This window comes from Alosa alosa, chromosome 11, assembly GCF_017589495.1.
Source record: "Alosa alosa isolate M-15738 ecotype Scorff River chromosome 11, AALO_Geno_1.1, whole genome shotgun sequence".
NCBI classification, from domain to species: domain Eukaryota; kingdom Metazoa; phylum Chordata; class Actinopteri; order Clupeiformes; family Clupeidae; genus Alosa; species Alosa alosa.
The window spans coordinates 20,640,065-20,664,823 of NC_063199.1; the positions used below are offsets into that span (position 1 = coordinate 20,640,065).

Sequence of the window (24,759 nt, forward strand, 5' to 3'; positions counted from 1 at the left end):
GTGCGGTTTCCTCCACTTCTAGAACGCCAGGCCACCACACACAGCAGCAGCACCATATGGTCAGCGTCTCTGACGCCAGTCTTCCGGTCCGACTGGACGCAAGCAGGAGAGCATGAATGCAGAACTGAACATTTTTAATCTCAACAGAAAAAAACACCACAGCTCTGTAAGGCAATGGATTTTTATATGTTAGCTGCTCAATACAAAAATAAATTTCAGCAACAAATGTGTTGACAACAAACACTGGTTCAGTTCTTACAAAACAAATGCATAGATCAAAACAGTTATTGCAGACTATTGTTTTTGGGAAAGGTGAGATGCGTCAGCCATTCAAATGAAGTTTGCTCTATAGTGTTAATTCCACCAGCCTCAGCACTGCTGTAACACAAGCGGAGTCTGGGGGGTGATAGGGTGACTTTTAGAAAAGTGACTGTTAAAAAGAGCCTGTTGAAGGCCTGCAGCTCTGGGTCCATCCATACAGCTGCAGTTTAGACATCCACACAAGCTCAACACAAACGCAACATGGAGTTATTAAAAACAATAAATATGGTAATGCATGAACCAGCCTTCCCCCAACCCTGGAGTCAGTCCTGAGGGTGCACAAGGCTGGAGCACACTGCCTCCAGCACCACTGAGTTAAGACCTGCTGGTTTAGCGTCCAGGAGAGTTCCATAATCAGTACCGCCGTCCCTCTGCTGTTCCTGGTGAGCGTGCTGGAGAACCGGAGAGGGTTCTGCGGTCAGCGCTCCTGTAGAGCCCGCTGGCAGTGGTAGAGCAGGCCGTCGGGCAGGCCGGGCACCGGCGAACGCAGCCACAGTGCCAGCACGCCCGCATGCACACGGCAGTGCAGCAGGCACGGACCCCGTCGAAGCAGCTGGCACGCCGCGATGCCCTCCGACCCTGCACACGCACAAAAAACCACACCTTTAAAGGCCCGCTTAAGCAAAACTAGAGTAAGAAGTAAGGACTTTAAAGGTGAAGTGTGTGTGGTGTGTCTAGCCTACAATGTTAAATCAGCCTGAGAGCTTTCTAGAGGCGATGTGTGTGTGTGAGTTTTGTATGTGTTTAATTTAAGGCCATTTCAGCAACTAAGGCTATTTAATGGCCAGAGCATTGTGTGTTATAGAAGCTTAAATATATTTTTCTAAATCTATGCTAGTAAGAAATTCTAAAACCTTCCAAGGTGGGCCCTTACTAAAAACATCAGCTATAGCATTTTGGTGATAAAATTGTTGTCCTTTGATTTTCAAGGCAGGGCAACAGATCAAAACATGTCTCGATGACAGGGGCGTGTGTGTGAGGTGTCTTACCTATGATGTCCACTATGTGGAGCTGTAGCTTGTCCTGGAGGGCGGTGAGGGAGGAGCGCAGAGGGTCCCTATCAGGGTCCAGCAGCTGGATATTCTGCTTGACGTCCTGCGAGACGGACAGCCACAGCTTCCCATACTCCTCTGTGGAGAGAACCAGGGGCCTACGGGACAGGGGCACAGGGGTCAGGACAAAACACACACACACACACACACACACTGATCAGAACCAATGGTCTACGCAGGACAGGTAGACAAGAGTAAGGACAATACACACGCACACACACACACACACACATATATACACACACATACAGGTACACTCTCTCTCACACATAGACACACACACACATGCATGTGTAACGGATGCCAGCTATGCGTGTGGAACATTAGTAAACCGCACTCCCTAATGCCTCAAGAGTAGTGTTAGCATGAAAACTAGCAGCCTGGGCTTTTAGCTCAATTGTTAGCACGCTTGACTCCCGATCCGAGGTGCTGCTGTTTCGTGGGTTCGAGTCCAGGCGGTTAGATAGATAGATAGATAGATAGATATACTTTATTGATCCCTAGGGGAAATTCAAGATCACAGTAGCATACAGACAACACACACACACATTCAATAACAGCAGAAAAAGTAATTAAAAGTATATAATATAAAAAAACACAACTAAGCAATAAGGACTGTAGAAGATAAATAATATACTAAATATACAAAATACAAATTATACTAAATAAAACTTAATCAAAATCAATTCTAAAAAACAGTATCCACATAGTGGGTGAATAATCAATCGGGTGTGCTTGCAATGACTGAAGCAGGGACTGAGCCTGTGGTTCTCAGTGCATAAGGTAAGGTAAGGTGCTCTGTGTGAATGAGTGTCATGGTGATGGTGCAAATGAGTAAGTCAAACAGTGCAACAGTGCAAGAATAGAGTCTATATATCTAAATAACTATATTAAGAAAGGTATGTGGCATGGAGGGAGGGGTTGTGCATATGTGCTATTACAGCACACAAACATTGAGGCAGAAGACAAAATGTAAAGTGACTAGTGGACAGACAGTTCAAGACATTGGAGGTGGTGAAGAGGCAGACAGACTAGGTGGAGAAGTCTATTTCTCCTCTTCCCTTAAGTGATGCATTAAACAGTTCAATGGCCCTGGGGATGAATGACTTCCCTGGGGATGAATGGAATGAATGAATGAATGAATGAACACATGCACACACGAACACAAACACTCTCTCTCACACACACACACACACAGACACACACACTCATTGATCAGCACAGCAGGCAACTCAGATCACACTCCTGACACGTGTGTGTACCTGAGGAAGTGGACCAGGGAGAGGTGTGTGTCCAGTGTGTGTGTACCTGAGGAAGTGGGCCAGGGAGAGGTGTGTGTCCAGTGTGTCTGTACCTGAGGAAATGGGCCAGGGAGAGCCGTGTGCTGATGTCCGGTGTGTGTGTACCTGAGGAAGTGGACCAGGGAGAGGTGTGTGTCCAGTGTGTGTGTACCTGAGGAAGTGGGCCAGGGAGAGGTGTGTGTCCAGTGTGTCTGTACCTGAGGAAATGGGCCAGGGAGAGCCGTGTGCTGATGTCCAGTGTGTGTGAGGCGCTGATGTCCGGTGTGTGTGAGGCGCCACACTCCTTCCTGTACGAGAGCGAGCCGGTTACCTCCACGTGTGTGTGAGGCTCCTCCATCAGCAGAGTGTACCAACACACACTCACACTCTGGGACGGAAGGGACTCTAAAGCATTCCCTCTGAGGCTGGCCACCTGGAGGGCAAACCACACACACACACACACACACACAGTGAATCAACCTATTATTTTTAGTGCAATATCACATCATGCAGCATGGTCATAAGTCCCAATACACTTTACAAATAAAAGAGAAAACTTATCCCATTGGTCAGCTGTAGTGAAGGACCATCTCTTTCCCAGGCTGCTACTATCTCCCCCTCAGGGCAGAGGGACCTGCACTGCCCATCACTAATGAGAATTACGGCCTCTTTCACTACTGTAGGCCACATGTGGATGATGATGTATTTCTAAAATATATCTGAGCACCAAACGGCCCCCTGGTCCAGGCAGACCCCGCCCCCTGACCCTTGACCCCCACCTTGAGCTGAGGGCACTGCAGCTCCACGGAGACGTCCAGCAGGGTGGCGCCACCAGTGTTGGCCATGAGCAGCACCAGCACCAGGGCGTCCTCTCGGTGGACGCGGCAGCAGGACAGGGCCAGGCAGCCGTCCGACGCCAGGGAGGCGCAGTCAGAGCAGGGGAGGTTCTGCAGCTCCGGGGGCAGGTGGGAGGACAGAGAGCGGTGAGAGGGGTCAGGGGTCAGAGGGCAGGGCTGCACCAGCTCCATACCTCCCATCAGGGAAGGAGAGTCTCTGGCTCCGCCCCCTGCAGAGGACAGCGCCTCATTGGCCAACATGAGAGAGGCCGGGGCTTCTGGGTCATGCCCCTCAGCTAGGCCATTTGCTGCCGGGAGAAAAGGCATGTCCCCTTCTGAGAGCGTACTATTGGCTTCTTTATGTTTGGGCTGAGCCACAGAGTTCTGCGTAAGCATGATGGGAGAGACAGGGCCTTCCTCCAATAGGCTGCTATACAGGAAGTGATTGGCACCACGGGAGGAGTGGGAGGATCCTGAGGACGAGGAGGCAGAGTCAGTATTTTTTTGTTTCCTCCTGAAGCGCTGGGAGGAGGAAGCCTCTGGTTTCCCCATCTGAACACACACACACACACACACACACACACACACACACACACACACACACACACACACACAAAAACACCAACACAGAGAGGAAAATTGATGAATTCAGTGTAGACAGATAGTGTAATTATTGAACGGACCAGACAGTAGAACTTAGAGGCATTTGGCAGTGAGGTTGTAGACTGGAACCAGCTGAATCTCTGAGAAGTCCCTGTCCAAGCGTGTGGGGGAGCCTACAATATGTTATCAACAACTTTACTAGGTTTTCCTAGAGAGATATGTTAGCTCTGTCTTACTCCCTTTTTCAAATATGTTCTTTCGAATTTCCAAACTACGCCCCTCCACCACCCCTCCACCTCCATCCAGACACAGAGGGTGAGCAGAATCTCACCAAGCATGTGGAGTTCTGGGAGCTGAGCCCAATGAAAAGAGAGGAGGCCAGCTGCTGTTTGTCCCGCTCCTCCTCTGAGGGTTCAGCACTCGGCGGAGTGAGAGCGCCGCCCTGCTGGGGGGAGGGCTGAGGTGCAGGGGTGCTGGTCTCCTGAGGGGTGGAGGGCTCCTCCGGAACCTCCCTCTGGGCCAGGTAGCCATCTTTACCCCACTTCCTCTTCACCCCATCCAGCCTCAAGGAGCCCGAGCTGCAGGCAAACAGACAGACAGACAGACAGTCAGTCAGTTAGTCAGAGCTATGAGAATTTAGTAGCACACAATCAGCTGCCCAGTGATGATTAGCATTAGCCAACATCCCTAAGTGAATATTGAGGATCAGTTACAAATTACGTCAGTAATTTACGTCAATTACTGTATGTAACAGGTTAGCATTAGCCTACTCAGCTCTATATCAGGTTAGCATTAGTATACTCAGTTCTATATCAGGTTAGCATTAGTATACTCAGCTCTATATCAGGTTAGCCCGATCATACCCAGCTCTGTGGGTAACAGGTAAGCATTAGCATACCCATCTCTGTATGTAAGAGGTTAGCATTAGCCTACCCAGCTCTGTGCAAGAGCTCAGTGCTGTTTCCTGAGAGGCCAGAGCTGATGGAGAGCAGTGTGGGAGACTGGCGGTCCGCTATGCTGCAAGAGGACAGGCTGATGGGCAGGGACAGACCGTACGGCTCCAGAGACAGGGCTGAGGATGACCAGGGACAGACATTAAACACACACACACACACAGAGAAATAACTAAGAGCATCCCAACAACAACAGTTATTCTACACTCAATTTACTCCAGCCAGAGTGCATCCAAACTACTACCTCGTACACACCATCTCTGCTGCGTGAGTTAAAGGGGATGGCTGTTACTACTACCACCATCTCTGCTGCGTGAGTTAAAGGGGATGGCTGTTACTACTACCATCTCTGCTGCGTGAGTTAAAGGGGATGGCTGTTACTACTACCACCATCTCTGCTGCGTGAGTTAAAGGGGATGGCTGTTACTACTACCACCATCTCTGCTGCGTGAGTTAAAGGGGATGGCTGTTACTACTACCACCATCTCTGCTGCGTGAGTTAAAGGGGATGGCTGTTACTACTACCATCTCTGCTGCGTGAGTTAAAGGGGATGGCTGTTACTACTACCATCTCTGCTGCGTGAGTTAAAGGGGATGGCTGTTACTACTACCACCATCTCTGCTGCGTGAGTTAAAGGGGATGGCTGTTACTACTACCATCTCTGCTGCGTGAGTTAAAGGGGATGGCTGTTACTACTACCATCTCTGCTGCGTGAGTTAAAGGGGATGGCTGTTACTACTACCATCTCTGCTGCGTGAGTTAAAGGGGATGGCTGTTACTACTACCATCTCTGCTGCGTGAGTTAAAGGGGATGGCTGTTACTACTACCATCTCTGCTGCGTGAGTTAAAGGGGATGGCTGTTACTACTACCACCATCTCTGCTGCGTGAGTTAAAGGGGATGGCTGTTACTACTACCATCTCTGCTGCGTGAGTTAAAGGGGATGGCTGTTACTACTACCATCTCTGCTGCGTGAGTTAAAGGGGATGGCTGTTACTACTACCATCTCTGCTGCGTGAGTTAAAGGGGATGGCTGTTACTACTACCATCTCTGCTGCGTGAGTTAAAGGGGATGGCTGTTACTACTACCATCTCTGCTGCGTGAGTTAAAGGGGATGGCTGTTACTACTACCATCTCTGCTGCGTGAGTTAAAGGGGATGGCTGTTACTACTACCACCATCTCTGCTGCGTGAGTTAAAGGGGATGGCTGTTACTACTACCATCTCTGCTGCGTGAGTTAAAGGGGATGGCTGTTACTACTACCACCATCTCTGCTGCGTGAGTTAAAGGGGATGGCTGTTACTACTACCACCATCTCTGCTGCGTGAGTTAAAGGGGATGGCTGTTACTACTACCATCTCTGCTGCGTGAGTTAAAGGGGATGGCTGTTACTACTACCACCATCTCTGCTGCGTGAGTTAAAGGGGATGGCTGTTACTACTACCATCTCTGCTGCGTGAGTTAAAGGGGATGGCTGTTACTACTACCACCATCTCTGCTGCGTGAGTTAAAGGGGATGGCTGTTACTACTACCATCTCTGCTGCGTGAGTTAAAGGGGATGGCTGTTACTACTACCATCTCTGCTGCGTGAGTTAAAGGGGATGGCTGTTACTACTACCATCTCTGCTGCGTGAGTTAAAGGGGATGGCTGTTACTACTACCATCTCTGCTGCGTGAGTTAAAGGGGATGGCTGTTACTACTACCATCTCTGCTGCGTGAGTTAAAGGGGATGGCTGTTACTACTACCATCTCTGCTGCGTGAGTTAAAGGGGATGGCTGTTACTACTACCATCTCTGCTGCGTGAGTTAAAGGGGATGGCTGTTACTACTACCATCTCTGCTGCGTGAGTTAAAGGGGATGGCTGTTACTACTACCATCTCTGCTGCGTGAGTTAAAGGGGATGGCTGTTACTACTACCATCTCTGCTGCGTGAGTTAAAGGGGATGGCTGTTACTACTACCATCTCTGCTGCGTGAGTTAAAGGGGATGGCTGTTACTACTACCACCATCTCTGCTGCGTGAGTTAAAGGGGATGGCTGTTACTACTACCACCATCTCTGCTGCGTGAGTTAAAGGGGATGGCTGTTACTACTACCACCATCTCTGCTGCGTGAGTTAAAGGGGATGGCTGTTACTACTACCACCATCTCTGCTGCGTGAGTTAAAGGGGATGGCTGTTACTACTACCATCTCTGCTGCGTGAGTTAAAGGGGATGGCTGTTACTACTACCACCATCTCTGCTGCGTGAGTTAAAGGGGATGGCTGTTACTACTACCATCTCTGCTGCGTGAGTTAAAGGGGATGGCTGTTACTACTACCATCTCTGCTGCGTGAGTTAAAGGGGATGGCTGTTACTACTACCATCTCTGCTGCGTGAGTTAAAGGGGATGGCTGTTACTACTACCATCTCTGCTGCGTGAGTTAAAGGGGATGGCTGTTACTACTACCATCTCTGCTGCGTGAGTTAAAGGGGATGGCTGTTACTACTACCACCATCTCTGCTGCGTGAGTTAAAGGGGATGGCTGTTACTACTACCATCTCTGCTGCGTGAGTTAAAGGGGATGGCTGTTACTACTACCACCATCTCTGCTGCGTGAGTTAAAGGGGATGGCTGTTACTACTACCACCATCTCTGCTGCGTGAGTTAAAGGGGATGGCTGTTACTACTACCACCATCTCTGCTGCGTGAGTTAAAGGGGATGGCTGTTACTACTACCATCTCTGCTGCGTGAGTTAAAGGGGATGGCTGTTACTACTACCACCATCTCTGCTGCGTGAGTTAAAGGGGATGGCTGTTACTACTACCATCTCTGCTGCGTGAGTTAAAGGGGATGGCTGTTACTACTACCATCTCTGAGAGAGGAGAGGAGAGAAGAGGCAGAGAAAGGAGGGGAGAGGATAGGCCAGATCACAACATCGTAACTATATTATAATACAGTACTGAATACAGTTCTGGGCAAATACTGTGAATGTGTGTGTGTTACGCACCCAGCTGATAACCTGTAGAAAGCGCTGAGGTAGGTGGGTGGGGTCAGTTTGCAGCAGGGAGACATACGACTCGACAGCGTACACCCTCAACTGTCGGTCATCTTCTTCGCTGTCAGAGCCTGAATGAGCACACGCGCACGCGCACGCGCACACACACACACACACACACACACACACACACACACAGCTAACTAACCAGATAACCAACACATAGCATCTTATACTGTGATCTACAGCACCATGGGCAATCCTTAGAGGAGTGGAAGACCAGGCTGCAGCAGAGAGAGCTGGAGATGGAGGGATAGAGACAGATAGATATACAGATAAGTAGACAGATAGACAGATAGATAGATAGACAGACAGATGGAGAGGGAGAAAAAGGAGGAGATGGAGAGGCATGTGCAGGTCTCACCCTCTGACAGACAGATTTTGAGAGAGAGAGAGAGAGAGGGCATGTGCAGGTGTCTCACCCTCTGACAGGAGTCGGAGGAAGTTGGTGGGGATGTCCGGCGGCATCAGGTCTCCGCCCACCGAGAACACCGTGCTCATGGTTTCTACGAACCACCGGTTATCTGGTGCATACGTAACCATGGCGATAGGAACATAACACCCCAAACAAGCGCATAGCAACAAAGGCACCAGCTGATCAAACACATGCTGACACTCTACATACTTACATAATGATTACTGCATGCTGGCACCCTACCTACTGCATACTTACACCCTGCATACTACCCCTTTATGGTCCAGTGTACAGTATATTATGTGTTACTCACTCCTTTCAATCCTAGTAACTGATGGACTATAATAAATCAGCATGATGCATTGTGGCATAATGACCTGTGACAACAATACCTCTGACTATACTGACTAAACCCACCAGATCCAGTAACATGCTGAAAAGTCCTGTATACTTTTTTTATGTCTTACAAATGTCTTCAGGTCGGGATCAGTAGGCTAGTAGAATATAGTATGTGTGTGGTTTCCAGCCGTGGGGGGGCCGTGTGATTCTGAAAGGATATTTCTCTGCCAGCTCGGCCACTTTCCCCACCAGGTCCATGATGGTGTAGTCCTCATGGCACAACCGCAGGAAGGCCAGCATCTTCTCCACGATCACAGTCACATTCTGTGCATTAGTGATGCGGAACAGCAGCTCCAGCGTCTAAAAGAGCAAACCACACACACACACACGACACAGATCAGACTATAACGCATACACAAACAGATCAACAATACAAACCCAACATACAGTACACACACCACATGGGAGACAGAAACACTAAACACACACACACCATACGGCTGAGGCAAAACACAGCAAACACACACACCATATGGCTAAGAGGAAGCATGAGACTGAGATGAGATGGTTTTGCTGCTATTTAAATGAAGCAGGTCTGTTCTCTCTCCAACCTTTTATAAATCAGTGAATATAATTGGTCACATGTGCCACTGACCTCTCGTTTGATGATGCGATCAGAATGATCAAGACATTCTATGATGGTCATTTGGTGCTGTAGGGCGAGATTGGCATCCTGCTGGACGACATACGTCAAGGCCTTCAGCCCTGGAACACACACACACACACACACACACACACACACACACACACACACACACACACAAAACACACACAAGTTAAGGCTTTCAACCCTAAAACAACATACACGCGTACACACACACACACACGCACACAACAGCTTTCAACCCTAGAACACAACACACACAGACACACACAAACACAGCCCTACAAGACCTTCAGTTCTAAAAACACCATCAGACACACAGATCAAGGCTTTGAACCCAGGAAATACCCCAGACACAACACATCAGATTGGAAATGATAATCATCAACAGCAGCAATAACTCTAAGCAAATGAGATACAAGAGACTGAGATCTTACCCAGGTATTTGAGGTTTATCTTGGGCGACAAAACAAAGTTTCCGATGCATTTTGCAGCTTTTTCCATCAGCTCTGCATTTGGGTGGATGGTGTAGATGGCTTTCACACACTCAAACAGAATAGCTGAGGAGGACAGAACAGCATCAGCGCGCGTGCGCACACACACACACACACACACACACAGATGGTTGATGGGGATAGAGCAGGAGACACAACAAAGTCACGCAAACTACCCAATAGTAGTTCATAAACAACAGTCTTATTGTAGTTGAAGTTACATGGTCTAACAGTAGGTGATTGATAAGTTACAAGGTCTTACCGTAGGTGATGTTGTGATTGATCTCGGCTCTTCGTAAAGACTCGTCCAGGACATCGTACATCAGCTCACTGGTGCTGCAACATGAATAAAGCACTGAAACACCTTGAAACACCACATTTCAGAAATACACAGACCTGTCTGTCACAAAATACACACTCCCACTCACCCCCACACACACACGCACACACACACGCACCTCTGGTCGTCCTTGCCCAGCAGAGTGAGTATCCGGAGCAGCTGGATCTGCAGCCAGGGGGCGGGGACGCTGTGGTAGTTAAACTCCACCGGCAGCTTCCCCCCCACCACCTGCCTCAGGATGGCCGCGAAGCTGCCCGCCAGCTCCCGGTACGCCTCCGCACCCTCCTGCCGGGGCAGGCACACACATCATTAAATGCCCCGGGGCGGACACACACCTCTCATTAATAACAATAATACTAATACATTTTATTTAAAATGTCATTAAAAATAGCTCTCACTCACAGTGCTGGGGTGGGCACATCTCTCATTTACAGTAGTGAGTGTTGGGGCAGTCAGTTGAATATATGAGTGTTGGGGCAGTAAGTTGAATATCCGAGTGTTGGGGCAGTGAGTTGATATGAGTGTTGGGGCAGTGAGTTGAATATGAGTGTTGGGGAAGTGAATTGAATATCCGAGTGTTGGGGCAGTGAGTTGAATGTGAGTGTTGGGGCAGTGAGCTGAATGTGAGTGTTGGGGCAGAGAGTTGATATGAGTGTTGGGGCAGAGAGTTGAATATGAGTGTTGGGGAAGTGAATTGAATATCCGAGTGTTGGGGCAGTGAGTTGAATATGGGTGTTGGGGCAGTGAGCTGAATGTGGGAGTGTTGGGGCAGAGAGTTGAGTGTGTGAGTGTTGGGGTAGTGTGCTGAATTTGAGTGTTGGGGCAGTGAGTTGAATGTGAGTGTTGGGGCAGTGAGTTGAATATGAGTGTTGGGGCAGTGTGTTAAATGTGTGAGTGTTGGGGCAGTCAGTTGAATATGTGAGTGTTGGGGCAGTGAGGTGAATATCAGAGTGTTGGGGCGGTGAGTTGAGTGTGTGAGTGTTGGGGTAGTGTGCTGAATTTGAGTGTTGGGACAGTGAGCTGAATTTGAGTGTTGGGGCAGTGAGCTGAATGTCAGTGTTGGGGCAGTGAGCTGAATTTGAGTGTTGGGACAGTGAGCTGAATTTTAGTGTTGGGGCGGTAAGCTGAATTTGAGTGCTGGGGCAGTTTGCCTACCTTGATCATCTGGAGGTAGATGTGCAGAGAGGCAGCCATGACGCCTGGGTCTTTGTCACAGAGGGCTTTCCGGAACTTACTATGGATGTGCTGCACCTGGTTGGGGGCGATCAGGTAAAACTTGTGTAGCGCCAGCACTGCCTTACGACGGATAATCTCCCTGGCAACACAAACATGACCCCAGGTGAGCCAGCACAGACACACACACTCACCTCTAAAACTTAAACGTGCAAATGATATCAAAATATTAATATATATATAAAAAAAAACTTTTTGAAACATGTTTATGGCATGCAAGAGACACTACATGATTAGAGTGCTTGAAGGCACCTGTTCTGCACAAGCCTTACTTTGGGTGAGTCAGCTTCTCCTCAACCAGCGGCAGAATAGCTGGAATCATGTCTTTGGGGAACATTTGGCTGACAACGGTTAAAGCCATACACACTTCAATAAGGTTTGTGCTCTGAAGATCCTACAAGACAATCAGACAGACCGACACACACACACACACTTTAATTACTCAGTTAGATCACAAGTTCAGATATAGAGATAAAATTGCAGCTCAAACACATAACCTTTAACATTGTGTTCACTAGGAGTAGCAGCTCAAACACACAAACCTTTAATACTGTGTTGACTAGGAGTAGCAGCTCAAACACACTAACCTTTAATATTGTGTTCACTGGGAGTAGCAGCTCAAACACACAAACCTTTAATACTGTGTTGACTAGGAGTAGCAGCTCAAACACACTAACCTTTAATACTGTGTTGACTAGGAGTAGCAGCAGCTCATGGTTTTCATTGAGAAACAGGGACACTGCCAGGTAGCCTGGGATCACACACACACACACACTTAGTCATGTGGCGGACAGTTAAGAACACATACATACACAGATATGCACACACACACACACACACTACTTATGTGTTCCCAGTCAGTGCTTGGAGCTCCTATCCATTCCCACTGTTTAGTCCAATGTATGGTCTCACACCAAGCTTAACACACACAACCTGCATCTCAACCCTTCCACAGGTTCTGGTGAAAGGCTCCTACTGTGTGAGACTGGCACCCACCTACTCTCTTCTCCAGCCCTGCGCCCTGCTGCGCCAGCTTGATGGCATGGATGTAGCTGAAGTCGGCCTCGTAGCCCAGCATCTCGCAGTAGATGCTCCTCACCATCATCTCCTTCATCTGCCGCTGGAATGCATCAAACACCACAGCAGCAGTTACAGATATTCACTGTAAACCTACAGCTACACAGATACAGCTGTGACATCTCTCACATCAGTTACAGATATTCACTGTAAACCTACAGCTACAGCTATGACATCTCTCACATCAGTTAACTATTCACTCTAAACCTACAAGTACACAAATACAGCTATGACATCTCTCACATCAGGAGTCCCCTGAATGGGACACAGACAGCTGGTAAGCTCCTCGGCCCATTCCTTCAGAGGAAAGACTGCCATTTAAGTCCAACTGTCTTTTATATTTCCTCCATAATGTATCAAAGGTGAAGAGTTCATGTTTGGAAAGGAATTCATCACTAGACACCATAACATTACAGATGAATGATCAGACTCTCTAAACTAGGGGTTCAGTTTGACGGCTTTGGAGGTTGTGCCAACATATTCAGACTGTACAGTTTAACTCACCATAGTCGTGTTGGGTGACGACACCTGCTCCTTAATGGCCACCAGTTCACGTTTAATGAGTTTTTCTTCATCCTGACATACACAGACAATACAAATAAGACCGTTAGAGCGACTACAAATGATCGATCATAATAACGACTAATACGATAACGTTTCAGCGAGATTCTGACATAGCTAACTGAGAATAGCAAAATAGCTAACTAGCTAGCTCGATTTGGTATTGCCGTTCTTAAACATTTACGCTGGAATCGGGCCTAACAAAACTGTAAACATTACTCACATGTTTGGATGTAAGTTCTGTGATACTTCTGATCAAATTCCCTAATTTTGAAGTGGATGAAAGTTTCCCGGCTCCTGTTTGTGAGTCCAAAGACAGCAGACCGGGGAGAGCAGTGAGAGTTTTTTCAACCACATCACTCATTGCAGCCCTAAAACATCAATAACCAGGGACGTCTAAAAGGAGATACAGTCCGGCAACGAATCACAAGACTGGTTCAACGAAATGATACAAAACACTTAAGATATTGCCTAATACACATCCAATGTTGACAAAGTAGGCAGTGATCAGCCATAGTTTCTGACAAGGCAAAATGTGTATGTCACTTCCGGTACTTCTTCTTCTGTTTGTGAAGGCTGTAGGTGCTTGAAAAATATGGCAAGCCGACTGCCATTCAGTGGACAATGAAGGTAGAGGCACCAAGACCACCAGAAAATATTTTAGCTACTCCTAGGCAGTGATGCCAGTAACGCGTTACGTAAACAACAATGGAGAGAGAGAGAGAGAGATGCACATTTCATCAGTCATTACTTTGAGTTTGTGTCAGCTAAACATGACAACATTAAGGTACATTGTAGGCCTACATTCTGTGCTGGCGACAAAGTGCTGTCTTAGCTAGACATCCCAAGTCTCCCGAAGTTTTGGGAGTCTCCCACATATTGATAGCGGCTTCCTGACGCCCGCAAATTACATAAAATCTCCCGGAACCTAGAGCGAACAAGAGCACGCAAGCCAGACCGGACTTCAAATCAAAGATTCTAGAATCTTTGCTTCAAATCGCGTGTGCATAGCTTAATGCGCACACAACGGAGAGAGAGGAGTGGTGCGTTTGTGCCTGTAGCGCATCCAAGACAGCGCATCCTGGTCTGTTTTGCTAAATCAACCAATCAGTTTTCAGTGTAAGTGCTTATATCTCTTTTCTCCCAAACATAATTAATCAGTTCAGTCAGTGTATCTAGGAACAGAAGCGTCATGGCAGCGTCAGTGCCCCTCAAAAATTAAGATGTAAGACCCATTTCACATCAGACTACACAAAAGTGTACCCAATTGTCTCAAAAGATTAAAACATAATTATAATCTTGCACACTGCACTGTTTGTAACAGCGACTTTGGCATTGCTCACGGCGGGTTAAATGATTGCAAAAGACTTGTTGAGGTGAGTTTAACAAGTGTAATTTCATTTGCATATTACTCAGGCCTATAGGCTACAAGATGGCTAGTTGCCAAGGCTACATAAAAAAAAAATCTACATATTTTACTATACCAATTTCTATCAATAGGCCTTCCTTATTTGGTGTACTTAGACATTATTGAACAAACATCTGAATTTCAGTATCTAAGCAGGTTAGGTTGGGATGTCTGCTATGGACCCTTTCAACAATAAAAACACAAACAATGCTTGAACATTCTATTTGGGCCCCAATCTACTTCCTCTGCATTAAGATAACATATGGAATGTTAAAAAGGAAGCCTTGTGGGGCCAACTATGATGCCGATAATGGAACTCTCTTGAAAGGGTCCATACATTGATTGCTGTTAAAATGCACTTCCAGGATAGTGAGTATTGGCAAAACCGGTTATCATTTTTATGTTGAGGCGTTGGGGGTGTTGTCGGCAGCTGCTGAAAGTAACTAATAAAGTAACTTGTAATCTAACTTAGTTACTTTTAAAATCAAGTAATCAGTAAAGTAACTAAGTTACTTTTTAAGGAGTAATCAGTAATCAGATTACCTTTTCAAGGTAACTGTGGCAACACTGCTCCTAGGCATTCAGAAGAAAGAAAGAAAGAAAGAAAGAAAGAAAGAAAGAAAGAGGTTGTGGCCTAACCTAGACCTAAACATAGAGGAAAAAGGAAATGCGTTTTTGGGCATACTACTGGTACAAAACACACGCTTGAGTAATCTTTAAAAGAGCTTTATTCGCAGTATTTTACAATTCTATTTCCATATGATCAAGGACAACATTCTGTAAATCAGTAGTAGGCTACTACAACCATTAAACACATTGGATATATTCAACTACAATACAACAGTTATTACAGCAGTAGGAGTAGGCCTGTAATAACACAACTGAAACAATATCTCCTCTTTGCAATGTTATTGTGCTATGCTAGTGTTCCCATATTTTATATCGAAGTGATCAAAAAATTGTGTGTAGGCTATATTAATTCAAATGTGTTTTTCTACAGTCTCACATACTGTAATAGCAAACATAGATATCATGTCCCTAGTGGAAACAGAGACATCCTGGAGGACAGCAATAAAGCAATGTACCTACTGTACTGTTGGGCACTAATCTCACTCCGTAAATGTCCGACTTCATGCAATATCTCTGGGCTATGCATTCGTTTTCAACTGTCCTGCCAGTAACTATTTAAACTGTATTGTAGGGAGAGGACTGACAACATTACATCACCATAACATTTCACTATGCTGCATTTATAAGGTAGGGCCAAATAAATGAATCCATTTACAGTATACTAACAGTACTTCTATATTGGCCCATGTACACATCATCAGTAGGACTCATGGCATTTCAGATCAGAAAGTCTGGTTCCTGTGACTAAAATTGCAAATCCCCATCAGGCTCCTCATGACAGTCTTGCAACTTATCTGAGCTGTATCTGTGTGTGTGTGTGTGTGTGTGTGTGTGTGTGTGTGTGGTCTGAGCTGTATCTGTCCCATAGGAAAGTCCTGCAGTTCTACTGATCGATCTATTTCTCTATGTCCAAATGAACTGTGTTCTGATAATGTCGCCGGGAGTGGTAGTTGAGTCTTCTCCATGACACACACACACAGTGATAAAGCATCTGACACAAACATACTCAGGCCCAGATCTGCAAATCAAACAAAAAACACACAAAATTAAAATCAACAGCAGGAAAATCATTACTTCATCATTGTGTTTGAAACTATGGCTCTCACTTTCCATGCCAAATACCCATGTAGTATAACCCCACAAACAAGCTTATCTCCATCCGCCGTAAGACTACAGGCTGGTCTCACTGAGTGCGATATGAGCCCTGGAAATGTGATGTCTTAAACTATCCAGGAAACCAGCTTTAGGCTGCTCTCCCTCCCCAGAGTGCAACTATCCAGGGGTGCGTTTCCCAAAAGTTGGTTGGCAATGAGAAATTGCATTGCAACCAACAAAGTCGCTAACTTAGTTAGCAACTATGGAAATGCGCCCCAGGTAACCTGCTTTAGGCCAGAGTGCAACTATCCAGGTAATGCTCGATGGTGTTTTATGCCCCCAACATTGTCTTCCAGGCTGCGCTGCCACCGTCGGCTTAAAGGCCCCTTATCCTAAACCTAACCCTAACCCATGCCTAACCATAGCACCTTCCAGGCAGGGCTGCCTTGAAGACAACGTTGGGGGCATAAAACACCAAGAAACGTGTACAGCCTGGTCTTATTGTTCTCACCCATAGGGTGTGTACGGACTGGTCTTATTGTTCTTACCCGTAGGGTGTGTACGGACTGGTCTTATTGTTCTTACCCGTAGGGTGTGGTCCCAGGATCCGGTGCAGAACGCGGTCCCGTCTGGAGAGACGCGCAGGGTGCTGACCCTGTTCTCGTGGCCAAACAGGATGGACACGCGTGTTCCTTTCAGCACATCCCACACGTTGATAGTGTAGTCATTGTAGCCACCAAACAGCAACCGGCCTGTGCAGAGCCACACACTTACATGTTAACAATTACATGGCAAATAATTAGAACTGATACAAGCTTTGTTTTCTTATCTCAGTTACACATATCTTATATTTATACAGTAGTACTTACAATCAAAAGCTAAATGAATTATAGCATAATTAACATAATAAATGGCTGACTAGCGTTGACATCCATTAGTAGCCTACTGCATTGTGTTGGTATGCACTATGTCACATTGAGCTCTTACCACTAAGAGAGAAGTCGACACTGGAGGCTCCGAAGATGATGCTGTCTTTGGAGTAAATGGCCACCTCTCTGTCGGCCCTCAGGTCATAGAGTCGGCACTGGAACCACACAGACAACAGAGAGGGAGATGCATAAACAGAACAGCTGAAGCCACTGGCAGTCCTACAGGCGTCTGCTATTTCAGTACGTACTGTAGCTGGCCCGGAATCAAAGCAAAGATCAACTCTGCCAGCTGAGCTACAAGAACTTAGCCAGAGGTGAGCCAGAGGTCAGCCATAAGTTAGCCATAAGTCAGGCAAAATGAACACCTTGGAACAAAAAGGCTACTTACCGTAGCGTCATCAGACCCCGAAGCGAAGGCATCTCCACTGGGGTAGTACCTGCGGTCGCAGAGGGAGGAAGCACACAGAGATCGGTCACATCTCTCCAGAGCGTCAGAACCTTTGACTGTGTCTAACAGGTGACTAAAGACGCGTCTAGCCCAGAGAGGCCAGCTGAGGTGTCAATGACGGAACCAGGAAGCGCTCACCTCACACTGTTGATGTCTGATTCATGGGTTTCAAAGGACTGGATGCACTGGCCTGACCTCATGTCCCACACAATGGCCTTCTTATCACAGCCCTGGACATGACACACACACACACACACACAGAGCAGCATCGGCGTTGTTATGGCGTGTGCGTGATGGCGAATATGTATGTGTGCATACATGTCGTGTATAAGACAGTGAGTGTGTGTGTGTGTGTGTGTGTGTGTGTGTGTGTGTGAGTATGTGTGTGTGTGTATGACTGCATGAGAGTGTAAGTAGAGGACAGTCATGCGTGTTGGGTGTCCTACCCCGGAGACAAAGGTGTTTCCCGTCTCCGACGGCGCCAGGTCCAGACAGAGCACATCCGCGGCGTGTCCATGGAAACTCTGCAGGAGCTGCCCGCTCTCCACATCCCACAGAGCGCACGTTCCGTCTCCGCTTGACGTCAGGATCTGGGAACACCAGCAGCGTTTATTACACTATGACCACACACACACACACTGTAACCAGCATCATTTATTACACTAAGACCACACACACACACACACACACTAACCAGCAGCGTTTATTACCCTACGACCACACACACACAGTAACCAACATCATTTATTATACTACGACTACACACACACACACACACACACACACACTGTAACCAGCATCATTTATTACACACACACGCACTAACCAGCAGCATTTACTACACTACGACCACACACACACACACTAACCAGCAGCGTTTTTTACACTACGACCACACACACACACACACACACTGTAACCAGCATCATTTATTACACACACACGCACTAACCAGCAGCATTTACTACACTACGACCACACACACACACTAACCAGCAGCGTTTTTTACACTACGACCACCACACACACACACACACACACACACTAACCAGCAGCGTTCTTTACACTACCACACACACACTACCAGCAGCATTTATGACACTTCGACCACACACACACACACACACACACACACACACACTAACCAGCAGCGTTTTTTACACTACTACCACACACACACACTAACCAGCAGCGTTTTTGACACTTTGACCACACACACACACTAACCAGCAGCGTTTTTGACACTTTGACCACACACACACTGTAACCAGCAGTGTTTATTACACTAAGAACGTTGTTTAGAAGGGGTGGTAACGCGTAAACAGGTTCTGTTCGTGTGTGTGTGTGTGTGTGTGTGTGTGTGTGTGTGTGTGCGCTGCTTAGAAGGGGTGGTAACGCTGACTTCTGTTTGTGTGTGTTGCTTAGAAGGGGTGGTAATGCTGACTTCTGTTTGTGTGTGTGTGTGTGTGTTGTTTAGATAGATAGATAGATAGATACTTTATTGATCCCCAGGGGAAATTCAAGAAGGGGTGATTACACTACAACCACACACACACTACACGTGTTTAGAAAGGGTGGTAACGCTGTGTGCTGTGTTTGTGTGTTTGTGTGTGTGTGTGTGTGTGTGTGTGTGTGTGTGTGTGTGTGTGTGTGTGTGTGTGCGCGCGCGCGCGCGCGTTGTTTAGAAGGGGTGGTAACGCTGAGTTCTGTTTGTGTGTGTGTGTTGTGGTGGTAACGCTGTGTTCTGTTTGTGTGTGTATGTGTGTTGTGGTGGTGGTAACGCTCTGTTCTGTGTGTGTGTGTGTGTGTGTGTGTGTGTTGTGGAGGTAACGCTGTGTTCTGCCAGATGAGTTGAGGGATTTACCAACTGTGCTCAGATGCTGCTCTCTGCCGCTCTCCTCCCCTGCTAGATTTAACAATGTCACAAAAGCTGTTCCCCCTCAACGTGTGTGTGTGTGTGTGTGTGTGTGTGTGTGTGTGTGTGTGTGCGTGTTATGGTGGCATACAGTCTCAGATTAAGGCTATAAATAGACCAAGGCGATGTGGCTGCAGCTATTCATGTGACTGACTGCTTCAAAAGGGGAGGAGCTGTCTCAGCCTATGAATAATTAATACACACAAAATGTCTTCGAGACCACGAAGGCCTTACCTCACAAAAAACTAAAAGAACTGACCACATTACTCCAATACTTGCATTGGCTTCCAGTAAGTCACAGAATTGACTTTAAAGTGCACTGCTTGTTTAAAAATCACTAAATGCAACAGGACCAAATTACTTACTCTCTTAGCAGACATGCTTCAGTAGTACACACCTTCCAGACCTCTCAGCTCTCAGGAAAAATATTTGTTAGTAAAATCTGCTGTTGGAACTAAACATGGTGAAGCAGCTTTTAGTTGCTATGCACTTCAGCTCTGAAAACAACTTTTGGAAGTTAACCCAACTGTAGCCAGTTTCAAATCTAGACTTCAGACCAAACTTTTCTCAGATGCTTTCTGCTAACTGATCAAATGCTCACTGCCCAGTTCACAGAGCACTCTTCGGGATCAGTACTATTGTTCTTTGCAGTACTGGTGCTGTCCTTAGCTGGATAAAGGGGGATTCTGTAAAGTAGTCAGTCTGTCATTCTACACAGAATAGACAAGAACGGACATTCTAGACACAAGAACGGGCATCATTTCTGAGAGTGTAATGGCTCTATCTCGGGCAACACAGCCCTACTGGGCTTCTCTGAAGCTCTATTCGGGTGTTAACTACTCCACTTGGGTGTTAACTGCTCTATCGGGACTATTGGGCCCTACTGGTTGAGCATTTTGGCCCTGAAAGGAAATGTGTGCGTGCACAAACTGGGCTGCTTCAAGAATCTCCATTAAGAGTGCTGCTGTACACTGGGTGTTTGACTAGGATCACTATAAAAGTTAGCAGACAGGTTAAGTTGTTGGCTGATACACAGGTTAAGTTGCGTTTCCGGTTTTCGGTTCAACCCTAACATTGACGTTTCTGAACCGGTTAGAACAAAAAAATAAAGTTCCCGAACCGGTTAATAATAAGGTTCCGTGTCAGCTGCGGGACATACAAATAATTAGGCTGATCATTAGGACTTTATATTTGAATTATATTGTTAGTCTACATCGTTTTCCTTAAACGTCTCTTAAAAGTCTCTATCCTGTCATCAAACAACAGAAAAGCACTATAGGCTACATTATGTACATTACATCATGACCCAGCAGATTTTTATAACAATGCATTGGAAATCGAAATAGATAGAATTTGTATTTAAAACCAAACATTTGTGAGATACTTCATACAATATTTACTCTTATGATTGAGCTTGAGAGACAGAGAACAGCTTGGGCATACAATCTTGATTAGGCTACTTGCTGGCGGCCTTCATTTCACCTGATGAGTGAATGACCAGAAGTAAACCTCACCAAGTCATATTGCACAGAAATCTTGTCAAAGAATGAAAAAAATAATGGTATTAACCGGTTACCATTATTTTAGATAAATGATTCTGTTCCGAAACATAACATTTTTTAAAGTTTCTGGTTTCGTTTCTGTTCCCAGCAAAACATTAAAAGTTTCGTTCCGTGAACTGGTTCAAAGCCTTGGTTCGCTCATCCGCGTGTCTGAGTTGATAAAACTGCAGGCGGATAGGTAGTTGGTGCACTTGCTGATGTGTGTGTGTGTGTTGAGGTGTGTGTGTGTCGAGGTGTGTGTGTGTCGAGGTGTGTTCTCTCACCTGCATGTCTGAGTTGGTGAAGCTGCAGGCGGACAGGTAGTTGGTGTGCATCGCCACAGACTTCTTCTTGGCCGCCAGGTTTTCGTTCTTGTCCAGGGACAGTGGATACACTGAGCACTTATTATCCAGACCGCTGGACACGCCACATCCAACCAACAAAAACACAAACACAAACACAAACACAGGGTTAGGGTTAGAGTTATACTGACCAAAGAAATGACCAACATGCACCCAGCTAGATTGGAACTGATAAGCAGTTCTCTGACCAAAATCTCATGGAGGATTGGTTCTTATGTTAGTGGCCACTGGCCAGTCAGTGATGATGTGAGCAGGGGCGTAGCACAAGATCCTGGGCCCCTGCACAGGCAGTCCTGATGGGCCCCCATGTTCCTCAACCCAGGTAAAATAAAATATATTCCAGACTTTTCAAGGGCCCTCTCTCCCCTTGGGCCCCTGTAATCAGTAGTGGTTTTACCCCAAAGTCTGATGCCCCTGAATGTGAGTGGTCACTAGATGAAGGGCAGTGACTGCAGCTGGGGTGTCCAGCAGCCGTCGAGAGCAGAGAGGAAAGAGGAGCCACTTACCCACATGCCACTGCACACCCGGACGGAGCATAGGCACAGGCCATCACCCATGTGCAGGGCATTGTCACAGCATGCTCCTACACACACACACACACACACACACACAATTTACAATCATACAATTACAAGGACATTTAAAATGGAATACAAACAGTGAACAAGTGGTCACTTTACTTGTCTGGCTTACCTTGTTGGTGGTGAATGCATCCCAAACAATTACTTTCCCGTCCTATGAGAGAGAGAGGAGATAAGTCTTGCTGTCAGTGTCAGTAAAGAAACGGGACCGTCTGTAATGTTCTTAGTGCGTGCGGATGTGTGCGTTTCACATCAGCACCACGGACAGAGACAGCGGGCGCGAGCGGGCCAGAGGCAGGGACTGTGCTCGGCTACGCCATGTAGCATAGCCTTCAGCTCACCTGAGACGAACTCACGATCCTCCTCTTGTCTTTACACCAGTCCATACACAGGACTTTATTCCCGTGACCCTTCAGAGTTCTCCTGGTCTTCATGACGAACTGCCCCAGCGCCTCCATCTTCTCCGCCACCTGGTGCACTGGAGGCCGCGAGAGGAGACACATCCTGGTGTTAGTGCAAACACAAATAGGCTACGCTCCACGGATGGTGTTGCACTCATACTTGTCGAGATACAGAACTTAACAAACGATCACGATACAACAACAAGGGTGTGCTTACATCCGCACGTCTCTCTTTCACAGGAACAACAACATTGAAAAATCACATTAAACCAATCACCCCACCGCCTCGTTAAAGTGTCGTAGCCTATATTTAATTCCTGGGCAGAATCTCGTTGTGTCTTTGTTACCTGCTAGAGTGGAACAAATACGGTTCGGAAAATATAAATTAATTATGGTGCGGCCATCAGCCTAGCTGATGTTTTGTCATGTCGATGGGAGAACATGTTTTGTGAGAAATGACTTCGTTGCCATTTTTAAATCTCCATAGAAATGTGGCTATCATGAGTAAACATCACTTTGGCAAGAGGAAGTAATCAGATAGTCTTCTAAATGAATGTCGATCTGGTACAAGATGTTATTTTGCCAGGCCCTCTTGTCTCACTCACGTTCGACATCATGTAGCTTCGCCCTCTCCTCCTCGAGTTTCGTCTTCAAGTTATCCGACTCCGACTTCAGCGTCGCCAGCGTCTCGTTGGGCTGCAGTTCCTGAGCAGCCATCTTCTCGAGCGTTTGCGGCTAACTACTGTGTGGCGAGGCGAATTATTCCTCAATCTGTGTGCAGCCTGGAAAAGACTCGCCGACAGCGGACTCCCAGCTGATGCTGCGTGCTGACGTCACGAGGAGGAGGATGCTCGCAGCATCCAGCACAGACGCGGCTGTCGAGCCTGTTAGTGCTGTCCGTCCTGACTCTGAGCAGCTAGGCTACTTCTAATGGCCGCCCTAATGACTCTTCCGGTGGGACACGCAGAACGCTCTTAACAGAAAATCACCGGTGGCAGTAAAAGTGATTTTGAACGCTACTCTTGACAAACCTCTGTAGCATAGGCTACACACGGAGAGGAATCAATTCTCCAAATGCCTTATAATGCACAGCGCTTGGCTGAGATCTTAGTAATGCACCCTGATGGGCTGATATGTTAAGAGGATTTATCATCACTTTCTCCCCTGAAGAGCAGAGGATCTTCCTGAGAGGAGGTCCATTAACTACAGTATCTAGGCCTAAGGGAAAACATGGACATCTAGCAATGGTTGGGATTTGAAACATTCACTCTGACACAAACAATCAAAATGCAAAACAAATATTTTATTATTATTTATTTTAGAATCAGAACACTACATGAATAAAACGTGCTTCATATGGTCTCTCACTTAAAGTTAATGACCCAGTTTCTCTGGAGACTGGATGAAAACGTAGCAATTAAATTAAACATCACAGAAATATGTTTTTACACTAAACTCATGACTAGTGCACAACCGTGTGAAATATCATTAGCATCCTAGAGTGACACCTAGAGCAGCTCTCCTGAAACATCTCTGGTCTTGGTGGGACGTCTGATAAATAAGGCACTTGGCCACTCAAGATGGAGGAACTAAGGGGACAACAGACTTCAGACTGGAGGAATCAGTGGCAGGGGATGTTGTGTGTGTGTGTGTGTGTGTGTGTGTGTGTGTGTGTCTGTGGGAGGGGGGTTATTGATGGACAGGCGGGAGTGTTAAAGGAGAGAGGGTGGTGTTGAAAGGTATTGATGGATAGGGGGTAGAGTTAAGGGAGAGGGGGTGGTGTTGAGGGGTATTTTGTGAGAGGTGTGCTGTTCAGATGCAGGTGCGTGTGTGTGTGTTGTGTTTGTGTGTGTGTGAGTGGTCCCCAAACTACGGCCCTAGTATTAGATTGCAATAGCCTATGATTAAATGTAATGGATTAATATTCAACTAAGGTAGACTTGTTCTTGGGAAGAAATAATTAAGGTCTGCACAGTGATTAAAGCTCCCAAACATGGATTTATGTTAAACACCCATGGCAGAGCACTGAATTGATGACTGTGGCGAGGCTGGGCAGAAACTGTGTACACTTGGAAATCATTGTGGCAGAACCCCATTGGGTCCAATAGAGTGGATGGTGATACAAAATAGCTAAAAGGGGTTTGACAAATAATGTAAAATATAAGTAAATCCACGTTTGAGAGCTTTATGTAATCAGTGTGCGGACCTTTATTATTTCTTCTCAGTTACTTTTTTGGT

General features: G+C 46.6%; 2 protein-coding genes across 2 annotated transcripts; both read right to left on the reverse strand.

Moving 5' to 3' along the window:
• Positions 1 to 167: 167 nt before the first annotated feature.
• On the reverse strand, positions 168 to 13,819 carry ap4e1 (adaptor related protein complex 4 subunit epsilon 1). Its single transcript, XM_048256109.1, has 19 exons — positions 13,435 to 13,819; positions 13,155 to 13,226; positions 12,570 to 12,693; positions 12,251 to 12,324; positions 11,846 to 11,967; positions 11,496 to 11,655; positions 10,459 to 10,625; positions 10,263 to 10,336; positions 9,944 to 10,066; positions 9,498 to 9,607; positions 9,063 to 9,202; positions 8,511 to 8,623; positions 8,001 to 8,159; positions 5,026 to 5,164; positions 4,424 to 4,670; positions 3,433 to 4,041; positions 2,872 to 3,086; positions 1,311 to 1,471; positions 168 to 900 (listed from the first exon to the last, which is right to left on the reverse strand). Exons 1-19 carry the CDS (start codon positions 13,573 to 13,575, stop codon positions 740 to 742), a joined length of 3,111 nt encoding a protein of 1,036 aa, XP_048112066.1. The 5' UTR covers positions 13,576 to 13,819; the 3' UTR covers positions 168 to 739.
• A 1,510-nt stretch (positions 13,820 to 15,329) lies between these two features.
• gnb5a (guanine nucleotide binding protein (G protein), beta 5a) lies at positions 15,330 to 23,574 on the reverse strand. The gene is made up of 11 exons (XM_048256785.1): positions 23,127 to 23,574; positions 22,462 to 22,598; positions 22,233 to 22,274; positions 22,046 to 22,122; positions 21,462 to 21,594; positions 18,168 to 18,311; positions 17,860 to 17,951; positions 17,662 to 17,710; positions 17,332 to 17,428; positions 16,930 to 17,096; positions 15,330 to 16,267 (listed from the first exon to the last, which is right to left on the reverse strand). Exons 1-11 carry the CDS (start codon positions 23,236 to 23,238, stop codon positions 16,256 to 16,258), a joined length of 1,062 nt encoding a protein of 353 aa, XP_048112742.1. The 5' UTR covers positions 23,239 to 23,574; the 3' UTR covers positions 15,330 to 16,255.
• Between the last annotated feature and the right edge of the window lie 1,185 nt (positions 23,575 to 24,759).

What these genes read in the sequence shown, in the direction of transcription:
- ap4e1 (XM_048256109.1), bottom strand. Translation starts at nt 13,575, where the DNA reads ATGAGTGATGTGGTTGAAAAAACTCTCACTGCTCTCCCCGGTCTGCTG. An exon ending in ATCGCATCATCAAACGAGAG is followed by an intron (nt 9,203 to 9,497) that starts GTCAGTGGCACA and finishes TTGCTCTTTTAG; the next exon opens with ACGCTGGAGCTGCTGTTCCG. An exon ending in TGCAGTGCCCTCAGCTCAAG is followed by an intron (nt 3,087 to 3,432) that starts GTGGGGGTCAAG and finishes TTTGCCCTCCAG; the next exon opens with GTGGCCAGCCTCAGAGGGAA.
- gnb5a (XM_048256785.1), bottom strand. Translation starts at nt 23,238, where the DNA reads ATGGCTGCTCAGGAACTGCAGCCCAACGAGACGCTGGCGACGCTGAAG. An exon ending in GGGTGTGCAGTGGCATGTGG is followed by an intron (nt 21,595 to 22,045) that starts GTAAGTGGCTCC and finishes TGGCGTGTCCAG; the next exon opens with CGGTCTGGATAATAAGTGCT. An exon ending in CGGGGTCTGATGACGCTACG is followed by an intron (nt 17,429 to 17,661) that starts GTAAGTAGCCTT and finishes GTGTGGTTCCAG; the next exon opens with TGCCGACTCTATGACCTGAG.